This window comes from Rhinatrema bivittatum, chromosome 12 (assembly GCF_901001135.1).
Source record: "Rhinatrema bivittatum chromosome 12, aRhiBiv1.1, whole genome shotgun sequence".
NCBI classification, from domain to species: Eukaryota; Metazoa; Chordata; class Amphibia; order Gymnophiona; family Rhinatrematidae; genus Rhinatrema; species Rhinatrema bivittatum.
Genome location: NC_042626.1, coordinates 71,721,679 through 71,745,076, shown reverse-complemented (window position 1 = coordinate 71,745,076; position 23,398 = coordinate 71,721,679). Strand labels below are relative to the sequence as shown.

Genomic DNA, 23,398 nt, shown 5'->3' with positions numbered 1-23,398 from the left:
CGGTGCTGGGAAAGTGCACAGAAAAGCAGTAAAAACTGCTTTTCTGTGCACCCTCCGACTTAATATCATGGCGATATTAAGTCGGAGGCCCCAAAAGTTAAAACAAAGTAAAAAATTTTAAAAAAATTTTAAAATGGGCCCACAGCTTGTGGGTTGAAAACCGGATGCTCAATTTTGCCGGCGTCCAGTTTCCGAACCCGTGGCTGTCAGCGGGTTTGAGAAACGACGCAGGCAAACTTGAGCGTCGGCTGTCAAACCCACTGACAGCCGCCGCTCCTGTCCAAAAAGAGGCGCTAGGGTTGCGCTAGTGTTCCTAGCGCCTCTTTTTGCCCCAGACCCTAATTTAAATAAATTAATTTACTGTATCACGCGCATAGGAGAGTGTCCTGTGTGCGTGCCGGGAGTGTGGGCGTTTGCCCGCTCTCCCGCGATTTTTACTGTATCGGCCCGATAATTATATAAAGTGACCCAGGGGGAGTACAGAAGGCAATTCTCAAAGCCATTTCCCTGTGTAAGTTGCATGTCTGAAAGCTGTTGCCTTCAGACCAGCTAAAAGTATGCGTGGGCTTCCTTAACATGCATAATGTTACTTGGGTTATAAAGAAGCGTTCCCATGCTTAGATCAAGGGAATAAAAAAGAGGTTTGAATATTCGATTTTTATATGTACGCATGATATTTCAACCCCGCTTGGTTGCCTGTATGAATAGCAGGTTCAAATCATGTGGGCAGTTCAAAACTGACCCCAAAGCGACTCTTCAAAGATCCTACAGAGAGCCAAAGGCAGAGTTAGGATCCGAGCTGAGGGCACTTGGAGATAGAGTGATTTTTCTGAAGCAGAGGCAGAGCCAGGCGTTCCTGATTCCTGGCTCTCTGCCCTGTCCTCCTCCTTGAGTTCCTTCTGGCACCAGCTCACAAAATGCAGCTCGGGACCATTTTACAGACCCGGTGGTGAAAATGTATTATAAAGCGCTCTGCCACCGAGGAGATATCCGAAAACGCGGCACCTCTCTTCTCAGCCCATTGTGTCACGAACGCGAGAAGCTTTGCGGCATTCTGACATTTCAGAGGGCGAGGTCACCAAAATCCATGGAGGGGATCTGAGAGGCATGATCAGCTCAGATTACAGCCGACCCGTGGGGACAGGGAGAAGAGGTGGAGCAGAGATACAGTCAGGACTAGCAGCCGAGGTCCTGAGGTGGGACAGAGAGCAGGAAGAACATGGGTTAACCCCAAACTCACTTTGCAGTGCCTGAGCTCTCCTGGAGGGCCAGGGGGACCTGCCTTCCCTTCCAAGCCTTTCTCCCCCTGGGGGCCTGGGCTTCCTGCAGGCCCAATCTGTCCAGGATCCCCCTTCACACCCTGTGGGACAAGAACAGAAGAAGCATTGATCAAGGAAAGGACCCGTTCCCTCTCCGCATCCCACCCAGCACCGTTGGTTACGTCAGGTCTCAGCTTCCCTGGTTGTGCTGTCACCATCTTCTTCTCTACTTGAAATACTCTCCTCATTTCCCTCCCCTGACTGGCAAATTGGAAGGGCTCTAGACCTTTAGCCTTCTTTAGTAGCAGTGGCTGGCACTTCACCAGGCTTATCCCATCAGCAGACATCGCTGCTAAGCAGAGAAGGAGCCCTTAGCAATACCTGGGCAGGGAAGTGCGCTACCTGTGCTCCCGGCTCGCTGGGTCCACCGTTTGGGCCCTGTTTTTCAAACGAGATTTACAGTTAATTTTCTGAGTTTATCAAATCACACAATAGTTTGTTTTCTGCGTTTCCGCACGTCTGCTCCAATGGCTTCCTAGCTGGGCACCTTGGCTGGCGACGCCAGGTCCCTCTCCATGCTTTGGATCTGGGATTACCCAGACCCTGTGGGGAGACTTTAGAATGCTCCTGGGACCTCACAGTGCACTCTGGGATTTGAAGTACGGTCTCTTCCATTTTAAATCAGCACCATAGGGTGCACATGCACCAGGAAGGGGCGGGAGGAGGGCAGGGGAGAGGGGTGTCAGGTGGTCAGGATTGTCCTGAGGTGTCTCTCCAGGAACTGAGTGCTTGGGGTGGGCTTGGGTGCCTTGGTCACATGCACCAGAATGAAGCAGAATAACCTGTAAAACCTCCACGCCCTCTGACACTAAAACAACTTCACATGATAAGCGCACGCTCACGGAGCCGAGCTTTGAACTCTTGAACAGTGCAATATCACAGAGTAGGCCCAGGACTTGGACTTCATTACGTAAATCAGTCGAGTCTGCTATCTGAGAAAATAAGGACGTCTAATTATTGATTACCTGTGCTCCTGGAGGACCTTCTATTCCCTTAGGTCCCTGAGGGCCTGGAGGCCCTGGAGCCCCTTCAGATCCTGGCGTCCCTTCTGGGCCTGTAAACCCTTGGGGCCCCTCAAGTCCTGGCAGCCCTGGAGATCCTGCAGGCCCTTCTGGTCCTATGGGTCCAGGGGGCCCTGGAAGTCCTGAAGATCCTGGAAATCCTTGCTGTCCTGGTGGCCCCTGTGGCCCTGGGGAACCAGCCTTTCCTAAATATCCAGGGAGCTAAAAGAAAACATAGGTTACCCTAGATGTAGATACTGAGCAAGGTCTTTGTGACTCTGCGTCGGCCTTCCCGCCCCCAGGCTCTTCCTTCACGTCTCTCTGGTGAAGCATCCCCAGTTGGAGATCTGGATGGAGAGGGTGTCAGAGACTGATCATGTAAAGTAACCAATAATCGATTGGTGTCACAGAGAGGGGAAGGGCTTTTCTCTCCTCATTCGTAACGCGCTAGAAATACCTCATCTTTGCTGCCTGCAGATGAGTGCGATCTCTCCGGCACCACAGCAGGCGGGCCGGGTGGCCCTGCGGGTCCTGGTAAACCAGGGGCCCCTGTGTGCCCTCTCTCCCCGGAATGTCCAGGATAGCCCGTTGCTCCGGGCGCTCCTCTGTCACCTTTATCCCCCTGTTGGAATCGGAGATTAATTAATCCTCAGTTGTTTAAAAATGATACACACTCCCATCACCCCCCCCCCCCACACACACGCACACACACACACGCACTCACGCTTACCTTTGGACCAGGAGGCCCTGGGATTGCAGGACTCATGCACTGAGAGACATTACCCTAGGAGAGAAAACAGCTGTCAGTCCAGCTAAGCTGGTGCAACCTCCCCTGAAAAGACTTAACCTTCCCCAGAGTGAGGCAGGTGGGTGCTGGGGCTCAGGCTCTCCCCATGTGCAGAATTTCACTACAATGCACCCATCTGTCACTGACTAGAAGGGGACAACAATCCTCCTTACCTTCTCTTTGGGCTGCAGTTTCTCCAGAATTGCAGAAGTTTTTGCTGGATGGGAGAACTGGTTGTTTAACTCAGGATGCCAGGTGCTTTCTGTGGGCTCTTTAACAATAAAAGAAAAAGAAAAGTAATAACTGTATTGTTAATAATATCATGAATCACCGGTGACAGTCTCTGGAGATTTCTGACTTGTCTGCCTTCCCACAATGCACAGCCCTGAATTAGCCCCTGATGCACTATGGTAAGCCACTATAAAGAACCATGGGAATAACTTTAAATAGCCACCGTAACCACCATAAATACTCAGAAGCAGCAGCCACTAGTAACAACACGTCACAGACAAACATCTGCGTAAGTGTCTGCACTGCGTTCCAGCTCCTGCCTTGGATAACATGCCAGGACCTTTAACCACTCACTCCTGACAAGGTCTGGCGCCTACAGAGGTGCTGGATACCGACACGCTGATGACTCTACCTGGTCCTACAGCTGCCACTGCGTCACGCCCTGGTGGTGGCACCGGAAGAAAGAAGAGGGCTGGGTGCAGCTGGATCTTACCAAGAGTGCTGGGCATGCTTGGGAGGGGCACCTCATCCTGCTCTTCTGCTTCCCCTTTCTTTGGGAGTAGCGGAGTTACTGTGATTGCTGCTGCCTCTGTCTCTTCATCCTGAGAGGTCATCTGTGTTTGCAGAAGGGGTAGGATCTCAGGCGGCATGCTCTTCACCATAAATCAGTTATCTACTTTCACAACACAGCCACGTCAAAAGCACCAGAAACTGGCACGCCTAATACTAAGCAACCCAAAGGCCACCAGCTCAGGAGTGTCTGTCCATGGCTGGTTTTGTAGGCCTTGGGTTTCTGTTCTGGAGGTTGCCCATAGGAAGGATGCTACTGTATAGGGCTACTAGATACATGCAGCACTGTATAAATACACACAGTCCCTTCTCCCTGGAGCTTACAATCTCATCCAGACACACCAACAAGACAAAAGCATGTTACACAAGAACCTAGCAGTGATGCCCACTGTCCCTGGTGCTTGAGGCACTTGCATTGCTTCCCCTCATCAAGCTAGAAAACCAGAGATTCATTCAGCACCTGTGCTTTGCTTATTCTAAGTAATGTATAGGGCCTTAATGATATGCTTATTTATTTACATTCTGCTTTTCAGGTACTGAAAGAGGATTATATTCAGCTACTGCCCTACAGTCTAAGTTTGCAGCTGAAGCAACAGAGGGTGAAATGAGGTGCCCAAGGTCACAAGGAGCACCAATGGAATTTGAACCCTGGTCCTCAGCCCCCTGCTCTAACCGCCAGGCTTATTCCTCCCCCAGCTGAAACTCATGTAATCCTGAACTCAGGGAATCCTTCAAAATTCACAGGGTCAGTCAGAAACAGTCACAGTCCCCTCTCTTCAAGCCTTGTTCAGTGGATTTTTCGTCGGGGGTGGGGTGGGGGGAGGTAGTTGAGTGGCAGTCCTCAAGTGCATGTAAAAGCAGCAGGGGGACCCTCGATTGTGTCCCAACACAAACTCTGTACTGAAGCACTTGTGACATAAAATACACTTTTCCTTTGCCAAATCCCCAAGCAGTGCGGCCCCTCCTCTCTCTTACTGGGGTTCCCCTTATTACTTTTTGAAAATTAGGGCCCCCACCAGCGATTCCGACTGGGATTTTAGGGACTCTGAGGACTCTGTGGATTGGACCCCCCTTCCCTGTAAATGGTAGCTGAGCGATGCTGGGGCCCCAGTTGGACCGGCTGGGTAGGTGCCTCCTTGACTCTGGTGCATACTGGATGGCTCTAGGCTGTGGGTACCACGTTTTCTCCTCTGGATAACGGAGGAGTATCCTCACCTTCTCCAAGAGTTTGGGCCAGTGGGCACTAACTCCTCCAGCCTGAGAGAACCAGACGGGAAATGAACAAATCCCCAAGGGGGAAAAAACTTCCTTGCGACTGAAAAGCCAAAATAAAGAATCTTCTTTGACTCAAAAGATAAAATCAATCAGAAATGGCAAGAGGTGGGTGGCATCTTGTACATTAACCAATTTATTGAGGCACGAGCCTCTGAAATCTCCACAGATCCAATGCCCATTGAATTGGGCTTAGGATTTTTCCAGGAAAAAAGAAACAGAAAAAAAACCTACTCCTCTCCCTAAGATTTTCAATTCAAAAATCCAGAATTCCTCTAGGAGTCTTTGTCTTATATAGACACAGGAATCAACCATTGCAGCAGCCTCACATGGGGGTGCCTTGGCATAGATGGTACGTTCCTCTCTCCTTCTCTAAATGCACAGCCTTTCTACAAGGCCACAAGTTTGAGAGATTACAAAAGGGCCCCACACTCACTTCAGCCTCATCACAATCTTTCCTGAGATCTCCTGGCATTTTTCTTTGCATTAAAATGTAACATGAGTTGGCTGGTGAAATCCCAGCTTTATGACCATCTCTGGCCCTTCACCTTGCAGAACAGCCCCTGTCTTGGGTGCTGACCTCACTCTTAATTAATTGCATTGGATTGGTGGTGTCTGTCATCCAGATGTGGAGTGCATCTTTCATCAGACCCCCCACACTCTGCTTCCTTGTGTCCTCTTAGAAATGACCCTACTCTGCCCCATGAGAATGGGTTAGTGTCACGGAGTGTGAGTCTTTGGACTGTAGCATGCTTAGTACTGTTCTTTGAGTTTTTATAAAGTAGTTGCCAATTTTATTTTTCTTTTACTATTACAAGTTATATCATTGATAATGACTCCCTTTGTATTTTTATTCTCACTTATTGTATTTCCTTGATTTAATTTTTGTTTCTTGATTTTACGATTATTATTTAATTACTCTCCTATTTTATGCTATTATTGTAAACCGCTTTGAACAGTAATATCGCTGATAAAACGGTATAGAAATGTCTTAAATAAATAAATAAATAAATAAATAAATAAATACTATGCAGCACGTGGAGATGGACTGGGTCCATGTCAACAGCAAGCAGACTCACTATAGGCTGGGACTCATAGGAGGCTTTATCTAAACCAGCCTCTTTCCCTGCAGGTTGAGCCCTTGGGTCCTGAGGCTGGCAGGACTTAGGTGGATGTTCACAACTGAAGGAGCAGTCCAAGGATCAAGGCAGGCAGTGATCAGATAGTGTCGATATCCAGGCAAGGGTCAAAGTTAGCAAGTAGCACATTTAAAACAAATTGGAGAAAATTCTTTTTTCATTCAAATGCACAATTAAGCTCTAGAATTAATTGCCAGAGGATGTGGTTAAGGAAGTTAGAGTAGCTGGATACATGTATCCAAAAAGGTATGGATACATTCCTGGAGGAGAAGTCCATAAACTGCTATTAATAAATAGGGAACAGGCACTGCTTGTTGCTGGGATCTATTTAATGTTTGGGTACTTGCCAGGTACTTGTGCCTTGAATTGGCTACTGTTGGAGCAGGATACTGGGCTTGATAGACCTCAGTCTGACCTAGGATGGCAGCTCATGTTCTTATGTAGAGGCAAGCACTGATCAGGCCGAGTCAAACAAGGATCAAGGCAGAGTCAGAAGCCAGGCAGGAGTCAAGGCACGGGAGATCAGTCAGAGGCACAAGGAGAAGAGAGGACGAGAACAAGAAGAACAAGGCAAGGCAGAACAAGTCAGGACCAGGAACAAGGCAAGAGCAGTCACATGGGGAGAGGAGGCAGGGACCTGGAACAAAGCAGGAATGATCGGGAGCTGGAACAAGCAGTGACTAACCCCAGCTGGATGGCTGGCCTTTAAATATCCCAGCATGGGTGATGTCATCAGGAGGCGCTGCTGGGCATTTCCTGCCACAGGGCCTTTAAGCAGAGGAATTGCACGCATGCATGAGCCTATGGTATTGGGTAGAGGTGGCAAGTGTCAGCGAGGTGATGGCAGCATCCTGTTATGGGCGTGTTGGCGGGACCCTTTGGGTGAGTGAAACCGCTGTTGGCTGAACATTACGGTTAGAAGAATGGAACCCTTTAAACTCGCAGACCAAGTCAGCTTAACCACCCTCCTCCAACTCTATCTCACCGGCGGCCTGGAAGAGGAATCGGCCTGTGAGACCGCCGCTGGACCCCATCCCACCGGTGACCGAAGAAAGAAGAAGGAGCCTGTTCTCCCACTCCTTCTCGGTGCCGGCATTCGCTGTCCAAAACATGTGCAGCTAGCACGTTTTCTATGCTGATCTCATGACGCACGAGATAGATCAGCATAGAGGAAGTGCTAGGCTTGCATGGTTTGATTAGCGCACGGGCTGGCACACAAGGAGGAGCAGCAGCAGAATGGCTCCCGGTGGAGTGTGTGTGTGAATGAATGAATGAATGAACGACAGCCTTACTGGGGTGTGGAGGTGTGGTGTGTATGAATGAGGCCCTTAATGGGGTGTTTGAATGAGAGTCTTATTAGGGTGTGGTGTGTGTGAATGGGAGCCTGACTGGGGGGTTGTATGTATGTGAATAGGAACCTGTCTGGGGGGGGGGTAGGAACCTATCTTAGGTGTGTGTGTGTGAATAGGAACCTGTCTGGGGGGGTGTGTGTGTGGGAGGGGGGGGGGGTAGGAACCTATCTAAGGTGTGTGTGTGTGTGTATGTGTGTGAATAGGAACCTGTCTGGTGTGTGTGTGTGTGGGGAGGGGGTTAGGAACCTGTCTGGAGTGTGTGTGTGTGTGTGTGGGGGGGGGGGGTTAGGAACCTGTCTGGGGTGTGTGTGTGTGTGGGGGGGGTAGGAACCTATCTGGGGTGTGTGTGAATAGGAACCTATCTGGGGTGTGTGTGTGTGTGTGAATAGGAACCTGTCTGGGGTGTGTGTGTGTGTGTGTGTGTGTGAATAGGAACCTGACTGGGGGGTTGTATGTGTGTGAATAGGAACCTGTCTGGGGGGTGTGTGTGTGGGGGGGAAGGGTAGGAATCTGTCTGGGGTGTGTGTGTGTGTGGGGGGGGGAAGGGTAGGAATCCGTCTGGTGTGTGTGTGTGTGTGTAGGAACCTATCTGGGGTGTGTATGAAGAAATTTTGTACTGCCTCACTAATCTATGCCTTAGGATGACTGGAAATATAAAGTTTTCAGGTATGGAGAATGGTGAATTTTCCATCCTTTTTAGTTTAACTTATTGGATGTCTGTGTCTGCCATTTTGAAATAATTTGTTAGGGAAATTTTAAAAATTTGGTATGAGCTCTTAATTATTGGACGCTATTCTATTTCTTAGATCATTGGAAATATTTTTACAAGTATGGTTTTACTAATATGACTGATTTATATTCCTTGATTTTATTGTTTGATGAATGATGTATGAGGACGCGTGATGTTTCTGTTTCTCCATTGTTGCATTGCATACAGAGTCTGGCTTGTTGTGGTTTGCGGTTCAGATTCTGTTTATAGTCTCTTTATTCTGAATGTGGTGAGAGTGAGTCTGTGTTCTGCATGTTTAATTGAGGTGGGGTATTCTATGTTAAGAAAAAACCAAAAAAAAAATGAGGAGGGGGGCAGCTCAGTCATTGTTCGCATAGGACAGCAAAAATGCTAGCACCAGCCCTGACCCTGTCAAAGTACTTTTTGCAAGGACCAGCTAGGGTGGACCTAGGAAGCTTTTCCAACTCTGAGGTCCTGATCATTTGCGAGTGTTTCCTGGCTGGAGGTGTCTGGGGTATTGGGAAGGTTGATACCCCTGGAAATATCTTACTGAAATGCACCAGCAGTTTGTAAGTGCTCAGCTCTCTTAGTTGGTGTCCTCGGTTATCCTTTGCTCCCGGCACCAGGTATTTCCTTTCACCCTGCTATGGATTATAATTTGCATCAGGCCGTACACACTGTTTTGTCCATGCCTTTTATTTTTCCACAAACTTGCTCACGAAAATCCGTGACTTTGAACTTTCCAGGTTGAACAGCAGTTGTTTGAGGAAGAGCCCCACGAGGAGCAAAGGTGCTGAGTTTCCAGCTAAGGATGAATGGAATCTGAGTGAGCTCCTCCATTACTGGAGAAATCATTCAACTCCCAGTGGCAGCTGGGGGAGGGGGAAGCAATAGGACCCCAAGTTAAAGGAGCTGCTAAGCCTGAGGGGGAACTACCTAGCTTCTAGGCCTTCTGCCCTCACGTGCTCTCGGCCCAGACTTTACTTAGGATTAGAAAAGGGAAACAAGGTTTCTGCTCCACCACAGCCAGGGACCTCTCTTGATCTGTTTCCAAACGTTAATCAAACAGAAATCAAAGAGAGCAATTAAGTTGAGAAGAGAAAAGCTGCCAAGAAGACCACCGAGTACCCCGGAGGAATGTCCTAGGGGAGGGCTGAGACCCTGGGGGGGGGGGGGGGGGAGACAGGGAAAGCAGGGTAACATGAGGAGAGGAGATTGTTGGTTTCTGGCTATTCTATTCCCCATGCGGTTGTGGCTTCTGGTTTTGGAGGCTGAGAGAGTCAGGAGCCAGTTACAAATACCTTGCAAATATTTTCAGTGAAAGCAGGGCGGTGAGGAATCAGCAGTCCTGACAGGCTTGTATCGAGCAACCTTGGGACTTTGGTTAATATTTATGAAGTAGGATAGGTTACCAGCAGCCCAGCCAGCACAGAAACCGCCAACATAAAATTCGCTCTCAGCAAGGTTCCTAGTGCAGCTTTCTTTGGATTGAGAGATTTGAACTCACATGCTTTATTTCTAGACCTCTGGCCCGACAAATTTCATACCCTTTGATCCCCAAAACACACACATTCGGACACTCTCTCTCTTTCTCTCACACACACACACTAAGATGCAGAGATGCAGTCTCACACTCACATACACAGTTCAAGTAGACACACATGCACCCTGCATGCCTCCGAAAACCTGGAGTCATCCACACAAGTACATGGCATCTCGGCCAGCATCGTCGGTCCTCTCCCAGCACAAACCTTGCTCCATCTTTCCTCGGAAGGGGACTCCTTAGTAGCCAATTCCACAGAGGCTTCGCCCTCAGGGGCGCGGACTGGCACTGTCATAGGAGGCTTGGTGAGTGGCAGCGTCCTTCTCTGCTCATCTACATTGCCCTCTGCAAGGGTAAACCTGACAGGAGTTAAAAACAGAGATCGCAGGGAACAGAAGACTCCAAAACTGAAAGGCAATGCCAATCGCTAGAGACTGCAGGCTTCAACCTGAAGCATAACATTTTCCTGAACAGAACATGGCGTTTACCCGGCCTGCAATCCATGGATCAAGCCAAAGACATGACAATAGCACTAGGGCTACAGAGATGAACCCTGCCTCTCCCCAGACATTCCCGGGTGCACCATGAGAAGGGGGAAGTGATTTGCTCTGCAGTTTTATTAATATCCCAGTCACAGCTCTGTTGTGCAGCACTGTCTATGACATACGGTCATTACGTCTCGTCGTTTCCATCAAGCCTGTTACAAACGGAGCACAGCGTCCCACCGACAATAGCAATTCTCTCTCTAAGGGGACACCTCCTTGTGTGGTTACAAATAAAAAAAGACATTTTCCGACTGACCCTCCCCCCTCCACAAGCACAGCCTCACAATATTGCCTTCTTTACAGCTTTGATGATGACTAAACAAAAGAGGCAGTGCCATGAGCTTCTGAGATCTTCCTGCTCCCTTTTCCAAATGGGACCAGATGCCAGCCCTGGGATGAGAGGCACCATGAGTGGGTGCACCAATGGCCTCTTTCAACAGTGATTAGTCCTATCGTCAGAGTAGTGCCCCCTGCACACATACGCATCAGATGGGTGAAAGGTTGGGGGGTGTCTTAAATTAAGACTAATCTCTCGCTCTCGTAATGGAACAACACTGCAGCACAGCTGGTGCCATATCATAGTCACTGACCTGACGATGTCTTCAGCATCTAACTGGCAAACAGATTAGTTAAGAGGATTTCTATCCAGGCAGGCTGCAGTTTCCCCTGCACCATGCCCCATATGAGGTTAAGCTGATCTAGTTACTTGGCCATGGTAGGGAGCCAGGCTACTTGTCTACTCTCCTCATTCCAACGCAGTCTGGGGTCTGCAGCTCTGTTTTCTCTGCTGGAAACAAATGACTATAAATCCCAGAATGCTCTGCGTGCAGTACTAAAGAATTAAGAACTAGCCACCACTTCCAGATTGGTTGAAAGACAGGACTAGAAGGGACTTAAAAAATAATCATCCAGTTCACCCTCTGCCTCCCGCGGGACTGCCCTGACAGTGATGTAGATTCCACCATCTCCCAGGGTCATTTGTCCTGAAACGCCTCAGTGAAGAAGCAGCGTCACCAGGTCAGTACAGGCTGCTTAGTAACTATTCCAGCCCTTTATTTGCTCCTTTAACTTGGTGGGTAGTGAAGATAGTGAGGGGAAGTGGTTACCGTCTCTCTCCCTGGTCGTGGGACGAGCTGGGGGGGACGAGCTGGTTGTCGTAGCCCTCGCGGTCACAGCAGCCTTCTCTTTGTCCCGGTCCCTAAAGTTGAACCACTGAGCCCCGCCGGGCAGGATCCAGCCCCAAAGAAGCCAGAGGAAGATGAGCCTCCCGCGTGTCCACATGGCAAAGCTCGAAATCCTTCAGAGCACCGTTCCCCTCTCACATCTCTGCTTGTGGGGCTGCTGCTGCCTCTCTATCTGGGACGCATCGCCTTGCTTCGGCGGCGACTGCACCGTTCAGACCCTGCTCAGCTGAGGTGCTGGTTGCAGACTGAACTTTGGCACCGGCCTTATCATCAGCCCCGGTTCCTGGGTTGGCCCTGCTCTTCCAGCACGTGCCCCTATGCTATTGCTCTTGGGAACAGTGGAACCGCCTGGGATGCCCATGAAAATAATTCAGCGGGGGCTCTCGCTCCCTCAGCCCTTACTGCCCACCCAGGACCTCTCAAGGTAAGAGGAAACTATGGAAGCATCGTTAAAGTGAATCTTGTCGCCCTCCCCACCGTCCCTTTGATACTTGCTCCCCCCACTGCTGAGTATAAAATATTGCACAGAAGAAAGCCGGCAAGAAAACTTTGTGCAGAACGCTGGAGTGGGACTTGTGCAGAATTCCCACACCGGGCTCCTTCCCTGCTCCATTTCCTTTCCAGCACTTTTCCACCCGGCAGAGGCTGTGGGAGAACGGATGCCCAGGCAAATTCAGAACTGGGCTGAGCAAACTGAATGTTTTTCCTTCCTTTGCCTGATTCTGAAATCTGACCCATGGGAGAGGAGGAATTTATAATATGAGAAGATGGGGGGGGGGGGGGGGACGGGGACAAAAAAGGATGGGAACTTTTTCCCAGCAAGAGGAATCCTCATCTCTCCAGAAGAATCATCAGCACAGATTTTCATCAGATGGACACAGCTTGGGTTGACCTGAAAAACGTCTTCAGCTGTGTGTGGATCAGGATTACCAGCTCGCTCCAGCATTCACCAGAGACCCAAGGGAGAAGAAGCAAATACTCTCCAAAGAATATTTCTGAACCAAACAGGGGCATTCAAACAGGCCCACTGCAGGTGCGCTATCTCAGGGTCATCTGCTGTAAAGAAAGCAGTCTCCTAGAAAGGCCTACAACAGCCTGCAACACAAGACACATGCTCCTGGCCAGCTGACTTGATTATCTTCAGTGCTTGGAATCCATCACATAACTTTGGGTTGTTATCATTTATGAAAATTAAGAGGTTCATATTCAGTCACTGGCCGGATTGCAAGAACATAAGAAGTTGCCATACTGGGTCAGACCAAGGGTCCATCAAGCCCAGCATCCTGTTTCCAACAGTGGCCAATCCAGGCCATAAGAACCTGGCAATTATCCAAACACTAAGAAGATCCCATGCTACTGATGCCAATAATAGCAGTGGCCATTCCCTAAGTCAACTTGATTAATAGCAGTTAATGGACTTTGCCTCCAAGAATTTATCCCAACCTTTTTTAAAACCCTTTTTTAAGCTGCCTAACCACATCCTCCAGCAATTAATTCCAGGGCTTAATTGTGCATTGAGTGAAAATGAAATTTCTCCAATTGATTTTAAAAGTGTTACTTGCTAACTTCTTGGAGTGCCCTCGAGTCCTTCTATTATCTGAAAGATTAAATAACCGATTCACATCTACCTATTCTAGTCCTCTAGTCACCTCAAATAAGTCAATCTCGTGGATTAGTCAAGGGCAGTTTTTTGGCTCAAAATTTAAGACATTTGCTATGACATGGATAAGTGGAGGCTATGCCCAGTCATTCACTCCTTCCCTACCCCCCATGGTTATCCCCTGTCTGTTCACCCATGAGCTGAAAACATAATTGAAGCAGCTAGAAAGAGGCTGGTGGCAGTAGGACAGCTTCTCCCTCGCACCCCCTTCCGATCGCTTAACCCACCTGCTATTAGCAAGACAACAACAGGAGTTTCGGTTGCTCGGGTGTTTCCTCTCTCCTCCTCCACGGGGTCCCAGTGTCATGCTGTGAACCACGTGGTTCTAAGTGCGCCAATCAGGCCCTGGCAAGGGAGGCGGTAGGATGTGCCTGAGGTACCGCAACTCCCGTCGTCTTCCTGCTAACAGAGGTGAGTTATGGGATAGGGAGGGGGAGCGAGGTAGAAGCTGTCCTACTGCCACTGACCTCTTTCTAGCTGCTTCGATTATGTCTTCGGCCTGTGGGTGAACGGACCGGGGATAGCCATGTTGGGGGGGGGGAAGGAGTGAACGGACCATTAACCCGTGGATAAGGCGATCCTGTTTTTCAAGATGAATTTTGAGACTTACATTTCTCGACTCTGTGTTGCAGATTTGGTGAGGCTGCTCAAACCGGTCTACATTCTGGGGAAAGGTCCAGGAAGGAATTAAAGACTAAGATTCCATGGAAAGCAGCAGCCTTTGTGTTAGGTGTGTCTCTTCTGGAGACTGTCATGAGAAACAAAAACCTTATGTCTAATGTGCTTGCAGGAGGGAGATGCTGTATGGTGGCGATATGGGAAAAAATAAAGAGCCACTTTGTCAAACTAAATAAACTCTGGGAACCACAGACCACTGAGAAAGTGATTTGATGAATGGCCCGGGAAGTGCGAGGGTGAGTAAGTTAGAAGGAAGCCATGTGATGATTGGAGTGACTCAAGAGCTGTGGAAAGGCAGGGGTGGAAGTGCAGAGCACTCCATTTCTCGTTTACTATGCATCCCTATTGGGGCTTAAGTACTTTTGGTTGATTGAATTTCATCTTGAGGAATAGCTGGGTTCAGAGGGACAAAGTGCCTAGTGCTACAAGGATATTGATCATACAGGAGCAAATGTAACACTTTGCTTGTATACTTGTCTGAGAAATTCAATGAAAACTGTAAAGTAAAAAATGCAGATGGCGGAGTCTCAGGTCATGAGCTGGAGTCACTGAAGGTGGCGGCAGGACAGGAGGGGGAGGCATGGAGTGGGAATATAGGAAGTTAATGGATAAGAGTAACAATTGACATGAGTGTGGAACCTGATGTGGGCCCTTTAATTAGTCTCAGGGTAAGAACATAAGAACATGCCATGCTGGGTCAGACCAAGGGTCCATCAAGCCCAGCATCCTGTTTCCAACAGAGGCCAATCCAGGCCATAAGAACCTGGCAAGTACCCAAAAACTAAGTCTATCCCATGTTACCGCTGCTAATGTCAGTGGCTATTCTCTAAGTGAACTTAATAGCAGGTAATGGACTTCTCCTCCAAGAACGTATCCAATCCTTTTTTAAACACAGCTATACTAACTGCACTAATCACATCCTCTGGCAACAAATTCCAGAGTTTAATTGTGCGTTGAGTAAAAAAGAACTTTCTCCGATTAGTTTTAAATGTGCCACATGCTAACTTCATGGAGTGCCCCCTAGTCTTTCTATTATCCGAAAGAGTAAATAACCGATTCACATCTACCCGTTCTAGACCTCTCATGATTTTAAACACCTCTATCATATCCCCCCTCAGTCGTCTCTTCTCCAAGCTGAAAAATCCTAACCTCTTTAGTCTTTCCTCATAGGGGAGCTGCTCCATTCCCCTTATCATTTTGGTCGCCCTTCTCTGTACCTTCTCCATTGCAATTATCTCTTTTTTGAGATGCGGCGACCAGAATTGTACACAGTATTCAAGGTGCAGTCTCACCATGGAGCGATACAGAGGCATTATGACATTTTCCGTTTTATTCACCATTCCCTTTCTAATAATTCCCAACATTCTGTTTGCTTTTTTGACTGCCGCAGCACACTGAATCAACGATTTCAATGTGTTATCCACTATGATGCCAAGATCTCATTCTTGGGTTGTAGCACCTAATATGGAACCTAACATTGTGTAACTATTAGAGATGTGAATCGTGTGCCAGATCGTCTTAACGATCAGATTCGGCTGGGGGGGGGGGAAATCTGATCGTTACGATATGTGAATTGGAATCGTTTCCGATTCCAATTCACATCGCTAATTTTTTTTTAAGGGAGGCCCGCGCCGCTAAAAAAAAAACCCCACCCGAACCTTTAAATCGACCCCCCCTCCCGACCCCCCCAAAACCTTTTAAAATTACCTGGTGGTCCAGGGGGGCCTCAGGGGGCCTCGGGGAGAGATCCAGGGGGGCCTCGGGGAGAGGAGAGATCCAGGGGGGGCCTCGGGAAGAGATTTCCCGTTCCCAGGCATCAGCTGTTCTAAAAAAAAAAAAATGGCGCCGATGCCCCTTTGCCCTTACCATGTGACAGGGTATGGGTACAGGTGGCTGGCGCCATATTTAAAGATGGCGTCAGCCATCCAGTGCTCCTACCATGTGACAGGGGCCGGCCAATGGCACGGATACCCTGTCACATGGTAAGGGCAAAGGGGCATCGGCGCCATTTTTTTTTTTAGAACAGCTGATGCCTGGGAACGGGAAATCTCTTCCCGAGGCCCCCCTGGATCTCTCCTCTCCCCGAGGCCCCCCTGGATCTCTCCCCGAGGCCCCCCGAGGCCCCCCTGGACCACCAGGTAATTTTAAAAGGTTTTGGGGGGGTCGATATAAAGGGTCGGGTGGTTTGGTTTTTTTTAGCGGCGCGGGCCTCCCTTAAAAAAAAAGGGTCGGGAGGGTGGGGGGTCGATTTAAAGGGTCGGGTGGTTTTTTTTTTTTAATCGGGCCATCGGCGCCATTTTAATTAGTGGCAGCCAAAATGGCGCCGATGGCCCGAAAGCGGGAGATCGCGCCGGGACCCCCCCCCCCCCCACTGGACCACCAGGTAACTTAACATTTTGGGGGGGTTCGGGAGGGTGGGGGAGGGTAAGGAATTGGTTTTAAAGGGTCGGGGTGGGTTTAGGGGTTGTTTTGGTGTGCCGGTTTTCCCGCCCTCCCCCAAATAATTCCCGTGCCCTATTTAACGATACAATACAAATGCCCCTGACGATAAATCGGGGGCATTTGTATTGTATCGTGCACTCTAACGATTTAGAACGATTTTAAAATTATCTGACGATAATTTTAATCGTTCAAAAATGATTCACATCCCTAGTAACTATAGCATGGGTTATTTTTCCCTATATGCATCACCTTGCACTTATCCACATTAAATTTCTTCTGCCATTTTGATGCCCAATTTTCCAGTCTCACAAGGTCTTCCTGCAATTTATCACAATCTGCTTGTGATTTAACTACTCTGAACAATTTTGTATCATCTGCAAATTTGATTATCTCACTCGTCGTATTTCTTTCCAGATCATTTATAAATATATTGAACAGTAAGGGTCCCAATACAGATCCCTGAGGCACTCTATTGCCCACTCCCTTCCACTGAGAAAATTGTCCATTTAATGCTACTCTCTGTTTCCTGTCTTTTAGCCAGTTTGCAATCCACGAAAGGACATCGCCACCTATCCCATGACTTTTTACTTTTCCTAGAAGCCTCTCATGAGGAACTTTGTCAAATGCCTTTTGAAAATCCAAGTATACTACATCTACCGGTTCACCTTTATCCACATGTTTATTAACTCCTTCAAAAAAGTGAAGCAGATTTGTGAGGCAAGACTTGCCTTGGGTAAAGCCATGTTGACTTTATTCCATTAAACCATGTCTTTCTATGTGTTCTGTGATTTTGATGTTTAGAACACTTTCCACTATTTTTCCTAGCACTGAAGTCAGGCTAACCGGTCTGTAGTTTCCCAGATCACTCCTGGAGCCCTTTTTAAATATTGGGGTTACATTAACTATCCTCCAGTCTTCAGGTACAATGGATGATTTTAATGATAGGTTACAAATTTTTACTAATAGGTCTGAAATTTCATTTTTTAGTTCCTTCAGAATTCTGGGGTGTATACCATCCGGTCCAGGTGATTTACTACTCTTCAGTGTGTCAATCAGGTCTACCACATCTTCTAGGTTCACTGTGATTTGTTTCAGTCCATCTGAATCATTACCCATGAAAACCTTCTCCAGTACGGGTACCTCCCCAACATCCTCTTCAGTAAACACCGAAGCAAAGAAATCATTTAATCTTTCCGCGATGGCCTTATCTTCTCTAAGTGCCCCTTTAACCCCTCGATCATCTAACGGTCCAACTGACTCCCTCACAGGCTGCTTCGGATATATTTTAAAACGTTTTTACTGTGAGTTTTTGCCTCTACGGCCAACTTCTTTTCAAATTCTCTCTTAGCCTGTCTTATCAATGTCTTACATTTAACTTGCCAACATTTATGCATTATCCTATTTTCTTCTGTTGGATCCTTCTTCCAATTTTTGAATGAAGATCTTTTGGTTAAAATAGCTTCTTTCACCTCCCCTTTTAACTATGCCGGTAATCGTTTTGCCTTCTTTCCACCTTTCTTAATGTGTGGAATACATCTGGACTGTGCTTCTAGAATGGTATTTTTTAACAATGACCACGCCCTTTGTACACTTTTTACTTTTGTAGCTGCTCCTTTCAGTTTTTTTTCTAACAATTTTTCTCATTTTATCAAAGTTTCCCTTTTGAAAGTTTAGCACGACCTCAGACTAGAGCTGAGAAAGATCAGCCGCTTCCAATGACAGCTGTTCAAGGAAGCATGGAATAAATAGCAGGGCGTGCTGGGAGTTGTAAGGGCTACATAAACTGGACAGCTAGGCAGAGCAGATGGGCCATGTGGTCTTTTTCTGCTGTCATGTTTCCATGTTTCTAATTAGTATTTCAGTGTTTCGGTAGTAACAGGAGTGAAAAGAATCCGATACTGAGCTCCCAAGGAGCTGTAAGTTCAAGAAGACCTGTGAGGGGCAATGTGGCGGATGGCTGGCAGACATGGCAAGCTCTGGGCTCAACAGGATTAAAAGGGCACACACGCTGGTCCCCACATCAGCACATGTTCCAATCACAAGCTAGGATGGAATCTCTTTGTTTTTTCCTAAAATACTTAAAAAAAAATAAATTATGTGAGATAATTCATTTTTCCTTTCTGATCAACAGATTGTCAGATTGACTGCGCTATGCAATATCTTTGAGAATGACGTTAAGGACGTAGCACAGGTTGGGACCCTGTGGAAGTCTTCCTGCATCATCAGATGAGAGCTCTGTGGTAGAGTGAAGGAGTGAAGGGGTGAAAGGGTCATTCCTACTGCCCAGGTATCAGCCCCACTTTTGGAGTGCCAAAAAGCCGATCCACACCTGCCAGCAGGGCCTGAGACGTATTCACTCGCTACTTTGGAGAGGGTCAGCTTGGGTTATCGGCCGACTCCCTTCCCTAGTTCTGGTGTTGTTGCATAAGAGTGCCTGGATTTTGCAGTTCTGCTTTCCCTGAAAATAAAATAAAATAAAATAAAGCCGTCACTACAAACTTGGGTATGCAATGAGGTGAAACCAGGACCAGTTCAGCCTGTTGTGAAACAGTGGGACCCACTGGTGATTTTGCAGCCATTCATGTGGCCGAAACAGCTAACGGAAGGGCAGGGTTTTGGAAAGGGGTGGAGAAGTTTTGGAGTTGAATTTACCAGGGGGCCTTCTTTGGTCTAGGTCGGTTGGAGAGAAGCTATCAGTCAGCATTCCTGTGTAAGGGGCTGAACATGTCCTCCTGCTACCCTGGAAGGCAAATAACAGCACAATGCTACAATATGATTTTGATAAGCGGCACCACGGTAGCAGGTGAATGTTCCGGAAGACATGCAAAGAGATAACCAAGGAATCTCAAAACACCCAGTTATAAGTGATAGCAGAGAGAAGGCCGAAAACTATAGGCGGTTAACCTAACCTCGATGGTGGAAAAATTAATGGAGATGCTGATGAAGGAAAGGATAGTGAGCTATCTACAATTTGGTGGGTTGATGGACCCAAGGCAGCATATATTCACCAGGAGAAGGTCCTGTCAGACAAATCTGATTGATTTGTTTGATTGGGTGACTAGAGAATTGGATCAAGGAAGAGCGCTCGATATGATCTACTTGGATTTCAGCAAAGCTTGATACGGACTTGCATAGGAGGCTTGTGAATAAAATGAGAAGCCTGGGCGTTAGAATCAAAATTTGTTGCCAGAGGACGTGATTAGTGCAGTTAGTGTAGCTGGGTTCAAAAAAGGTTTGGATAAGTTCTTGCAGGAGAAATCCATTAACTGCTATTAATCAAGTTTACTTAGCTAATAGCCACTGCTATTAATTGCATCAGTGGCATGGGATCTTCTTGGTGTTTGAGTACTTGCCAGGTTCTTGTGGCCTGGTTTGGCCTCTGTTGGAAACAGGATGCTGGACTTGATGGACCCTTGGTCAGACCCAGCATGGTAATTTCTTATGTTCTTATGTTCTTAAGGCGGTTGCGTGGATTACAAACTGGTTGACTGATAGGAGACAGTGTGTAATGGTAAATAGAACCTACTCTGAAGAGAGGACCGTGTTAAGTGGAATGCCACTTAACACGGTCCTCTCTTCAGAGGGACCGGTTCTGTTCAATATCTTTGTGAGCGACATTGCAGAAGGGATAGAAGGTGTTGGGACTGGTGTTGGGACCGGTTCAATATCTTTGTGAGCGACATTGCACATTGAACAGAACCGGTTCTGTTCAATATCTTTGTGAGCGACATTGCAGAAGGGATAGAAGGTAAAGTTTGTCTATTTGTGGATGATTCTAAGATCTGCCACAGAGTGGACACACCTGAAGGATTAGATAAAATGAAAAGTGATTTAAGAAAGATGGAAGAGTGGTCGAAGATTTGGCAACTGGGATTCAATGCCAAGAAGTGCAGTCATGCATCTGGGGTGTGGTAATCCAAAAGAACTGTATGTGATGGTAGTGAAAGACTGATGTGCACGGACCAAGAAAGGGACTTTGGGATAATAGTGTCGAGTGATCTGAAGATGGCGAAACAATGTGACAAGGTGATAGCTAAAGCCAGAAGAATGCTGGGCTGCATAGAGAGAGGAATAACCACCAGTAAGAAAAAGGAGGTGATAATCCCCTTGTACGAGTCCTTGGTGAGGCCTCACCTGGAATACTGTGTTCAGTTCTGGAGTCCATATCTCAAAGGGACAGAGACAGGGTGGAGAAGGTATGAAGAAGGGAGACGAAAATAGTATGGGGTCTGTATCGGAAGACCTATGAGGAGAGGCTGAAGGATCTGAATATGTACACCCTGGAAGAGAGGAGGGCAAGGGAAATATGATACAGACCTTCAGATACCTGAAAGGTTTTAAGGATGTATAAGAACATGCCGTTCTGGGTCAGAGCAAGTGTCCATCAAGTCCAGCATCCTGTTTCCAACAATGGCCATTCCAGGCCATAAGAACCTGGCAAGAACCCAAAATTTAAGTCTATTCCATGTTACTGTTGCTAGTGATAGCAGTGGCTATTTTCTAAGTCAACTTATCCAATCCTTTTTTAAACACAGCTCCACTAACTGCACTAACCACATCCTCTGGCAACAAATTCCAGAGTTTAATTGTGCGTTGAGTGAAAAAGAACTTTCTACGATTAGTTTTAAATGTGCCACATGCTAACTTCATGGAGTGCCCCCTAGTCTTTCTATTATCCGAAAGAGTAAATAACCGATTCACATCTACCCGTTCTAGACCTCTCATGATTTTAAACACCTCTATCATATCCCCCCTCAGTCGTCTCTTCTCCAAGCTGAAAAGTCCTAACCTCTTTAGTCTTTCCTCACAGGGGAGCTGTTCCATTCCCCTTATCATTTTGGTTGCCCTTCTCTGTACCTTCTCCATCGCAACTATATCTTTTTTGAGATGAGGCGACCAGAATTGTACACAGTATTCAATTGTACACAGATGCACAATCATCAAACTTTTTCCCTTGGAAAGAAAACAATAGAGTTAGGGGTCACAAAATGAAACTCCAGTGGGAATGACTCAGAACCAACGTGAGGAAATATTTCTTCATGGCGAGGGTGGTGAATGCCTGGAATACCCTTCTGGAGGAGGTGGTGAAGAAGAAAACAGTGAAAGAATTCAAAGGGGCATTGGATAAACACTGTGGATCCCTAAAGGCTATATAGAGGTTGGAAATGAGATAAGTGTGAGGGGGGTAACTTGCTGGTGCAGCAATTACTTCCCTTAGCAGAAAGCATGGAGGTTACTACCCTTAACCAATAAGCTTTGATACCTTTAATGGAACTGCAACATTGTTGCCCACTTTGATGGCAGGGGGGAAAAGGGAAATTGGATTCAGACAACAACCAAGAGGGTCTAAACTTCTATGGTCTGGGATACTGATACGCAGACATAAGGGAAAAAGCACAGGACTGCTCCTATGACCAAGACATAAAGGAAACAAAGAAAGCTTTGATATTTTTGATGCAACTCCAACATTGCTCTCTGCTTCAACGGCAAGAGAAAGAGGGAATTGGATTTAGACAGGAAGCGAGGACTCCGACTTTTATGGTCTGGGGAACTGATAAGCATGGGGGTAACCAGCACAGATCAGCGGTTTCTACCCTTAACAGAAGGCATGGGATTACTTCCTTTAACTAATAAGCCTTGATGCTTTTGATGTAACTGCAACATCGCTCTCTGCTTCAAAGGGGTAGGGTGGGGGTGGAAGGAAAGAGGAATTTGGATTCAGAGACAACAAACACAAGCTATGACTTTTTACAGTCTGGGGTACGGATGCTCAGACAGTAAGGAAAAAACACAGGACTGTTTCTATGGTCAAGTCCATAAGCAAAGCACGTCAAGCAGCACTGGCTGATACATGGGGGTAACCTGCAGGGCCCAGCAGATATTATCATGGGAAGCTTGCTGGGCAGCCTGGATGGACCATTGATCCTTTTCTATCCTAATTTCTATGTTTCTATGTTCTGAACCACTGAACCAGACATTTGTACCTGCCAAGGAGGGGGTGTCCCTCCCAACCATGACCCTAAGACAGCAGCAGGGAGACATAATGTATTTATTTAATCACTTTTATTGTCCGTCCTACCACAAACGCCCAGAGCGGATAACAATAACAGCCCTTATAGTAACACAGACATTACTGCATCCAAAACATAGCCCTAAACAGCTAATAAGCTGGACTCAATTGGCATCTCCCCTAGCAGGAAAGAAATATATTGCAAGATCCCTTTTAACTGCTTCAACAGTCCCCGTCCCCTCCAATGTAACCTTAAAATATTCCACCTCGCAGCAGAACAGCCGGGCTACAACTCTTGCCTGTTTTCTAGCACGTACCGAGGGCATTTCCAAATACCCTGCCTTCATCCAGCTGGTTACAAATTGGCAACCCTTGAGTATAGAACTCATGATCTAAGCCAAGGGGGCTTCCTTGTGACTGAGACAGGAAAGCCTAGGTAATGAAGGGGCTCCTCCCAGGGAGAGAAGGCCTTGGCTATATCCGCAAGTCTGATTAATTCAATCTTATTATGATGTTATTGTTTTTCTGCCTCTGCACCACCACCAACCTTGCTGTCTTCCCAGAGAAACCCCCCCCCCCCCCCTCAAAGCACTTCTACATGGCCACCTTTGCAAGCTGAGAATTAGATCCTGCTGGAAAAGGCTTGGGCGAATGTTCTTCCTCTTGTTGGCTGGGAGACCTCTAGGTGGCAGCACACATTCACCATCCTTTCTCAGGTCCCCTCGCTGATTCCTGGACAGGAGGGAACTCGCAAGCTCCACCAGAAATAGAAGGATGCACACAAAAACTAAACTGGAAATCCCAAGAAGCCCAACAATGCATGCAATGCAACACTGCAGACATTCTGCAACCTGCAGAAATGCATTTCCTGCTGTGCTGGGCAGAATACAAATCGATCAGGGATGCACATTTCCCAAGGCTGATAGAGAAAATGC

At 47.4% G+C, this 23,398-nt stretch overlaps 1 protein-coding gene and 1 long non-coding RNA gene across 10 annotated transcripts in view; one reads left to right on the top strand and one right to left on the bottom strand.

The window, feature by feature from the left end:
• The window catches only part of LOC115074064 (collagen alpha-1(XI) chain-like), a 30,011-nt gene extending 18,094 nt beyond the window's left edge, over window positions 1-11,917 (bottom strand). For 5 of the 8 annotated variants that reach the window (XM_029573169.1, XM_029573175.1, XM_029573171.1 and 2 more), the window contains exons 1-9: window positions 11,596-11,917; window positions 10,153-10,289; window positions 3,832-3,952; window positions 3,281-3,378; window positions 3,051-3,104; window positions 2,778-2,942; window positions 2,285-2,542; window positions 1,662-1,697; window positions 1,241-1,360 (exon numbers count right to left, since the gene is read on the bottom strand). In XM_029573169.1, coding sequence (XP_029429029.1) covers window positions 1,241-1,360; window positions 1,662-1,697; window positions 2,285-2,542; window positions 2,778-2,942; window positions 3,051-3,104; window positions 3,281-3,378; window positions 3,832-3,952; window positions 10,153-10,289; window positions 11,596-11,770 — 1,164 coding nt within the window. In that variant the 5' untranslated portion in view covers window positions 11,771-11,917. Of the gene's footprint in view, window positions 1-1,240; window positions 1,361-1,661; window positions 1,698-2,284; window positions 2,543-2,777; window positions 2,943-3,050; window positions 3,105-3,280; window positions 3,379-3,831; window positions 3,953-10,152; window positions 10,304-11,595 lie in introns of all 8 variants that reach the window. The other 3 variants (XM_029573176.1, XM_029573173.1, XM_029573177.1) reach the window with 3 other exon arrangements.
• Window positions 10,881-18,937, top strand: LOC115074065. 2 transcript variants are annotated; one of them, XR_003852179.1, is made up of 3 exons: window positions 10,881-11,506; window positions 14,124-14,247; window positions 18,585-18,937. It is a non-coding gene; the product is annotated as an uncharacterized LOC115074065 (long non-coding RNA). The 2 variants fall into 2 exon arrangements; XR_003852178.1 differs by lacking the exon at window positions 10,881-11,506 and adding an exon at window positions 11,960-12,097.
• Window positions 18,938-23,398: the final 4,461 nt, after the last annotated feature.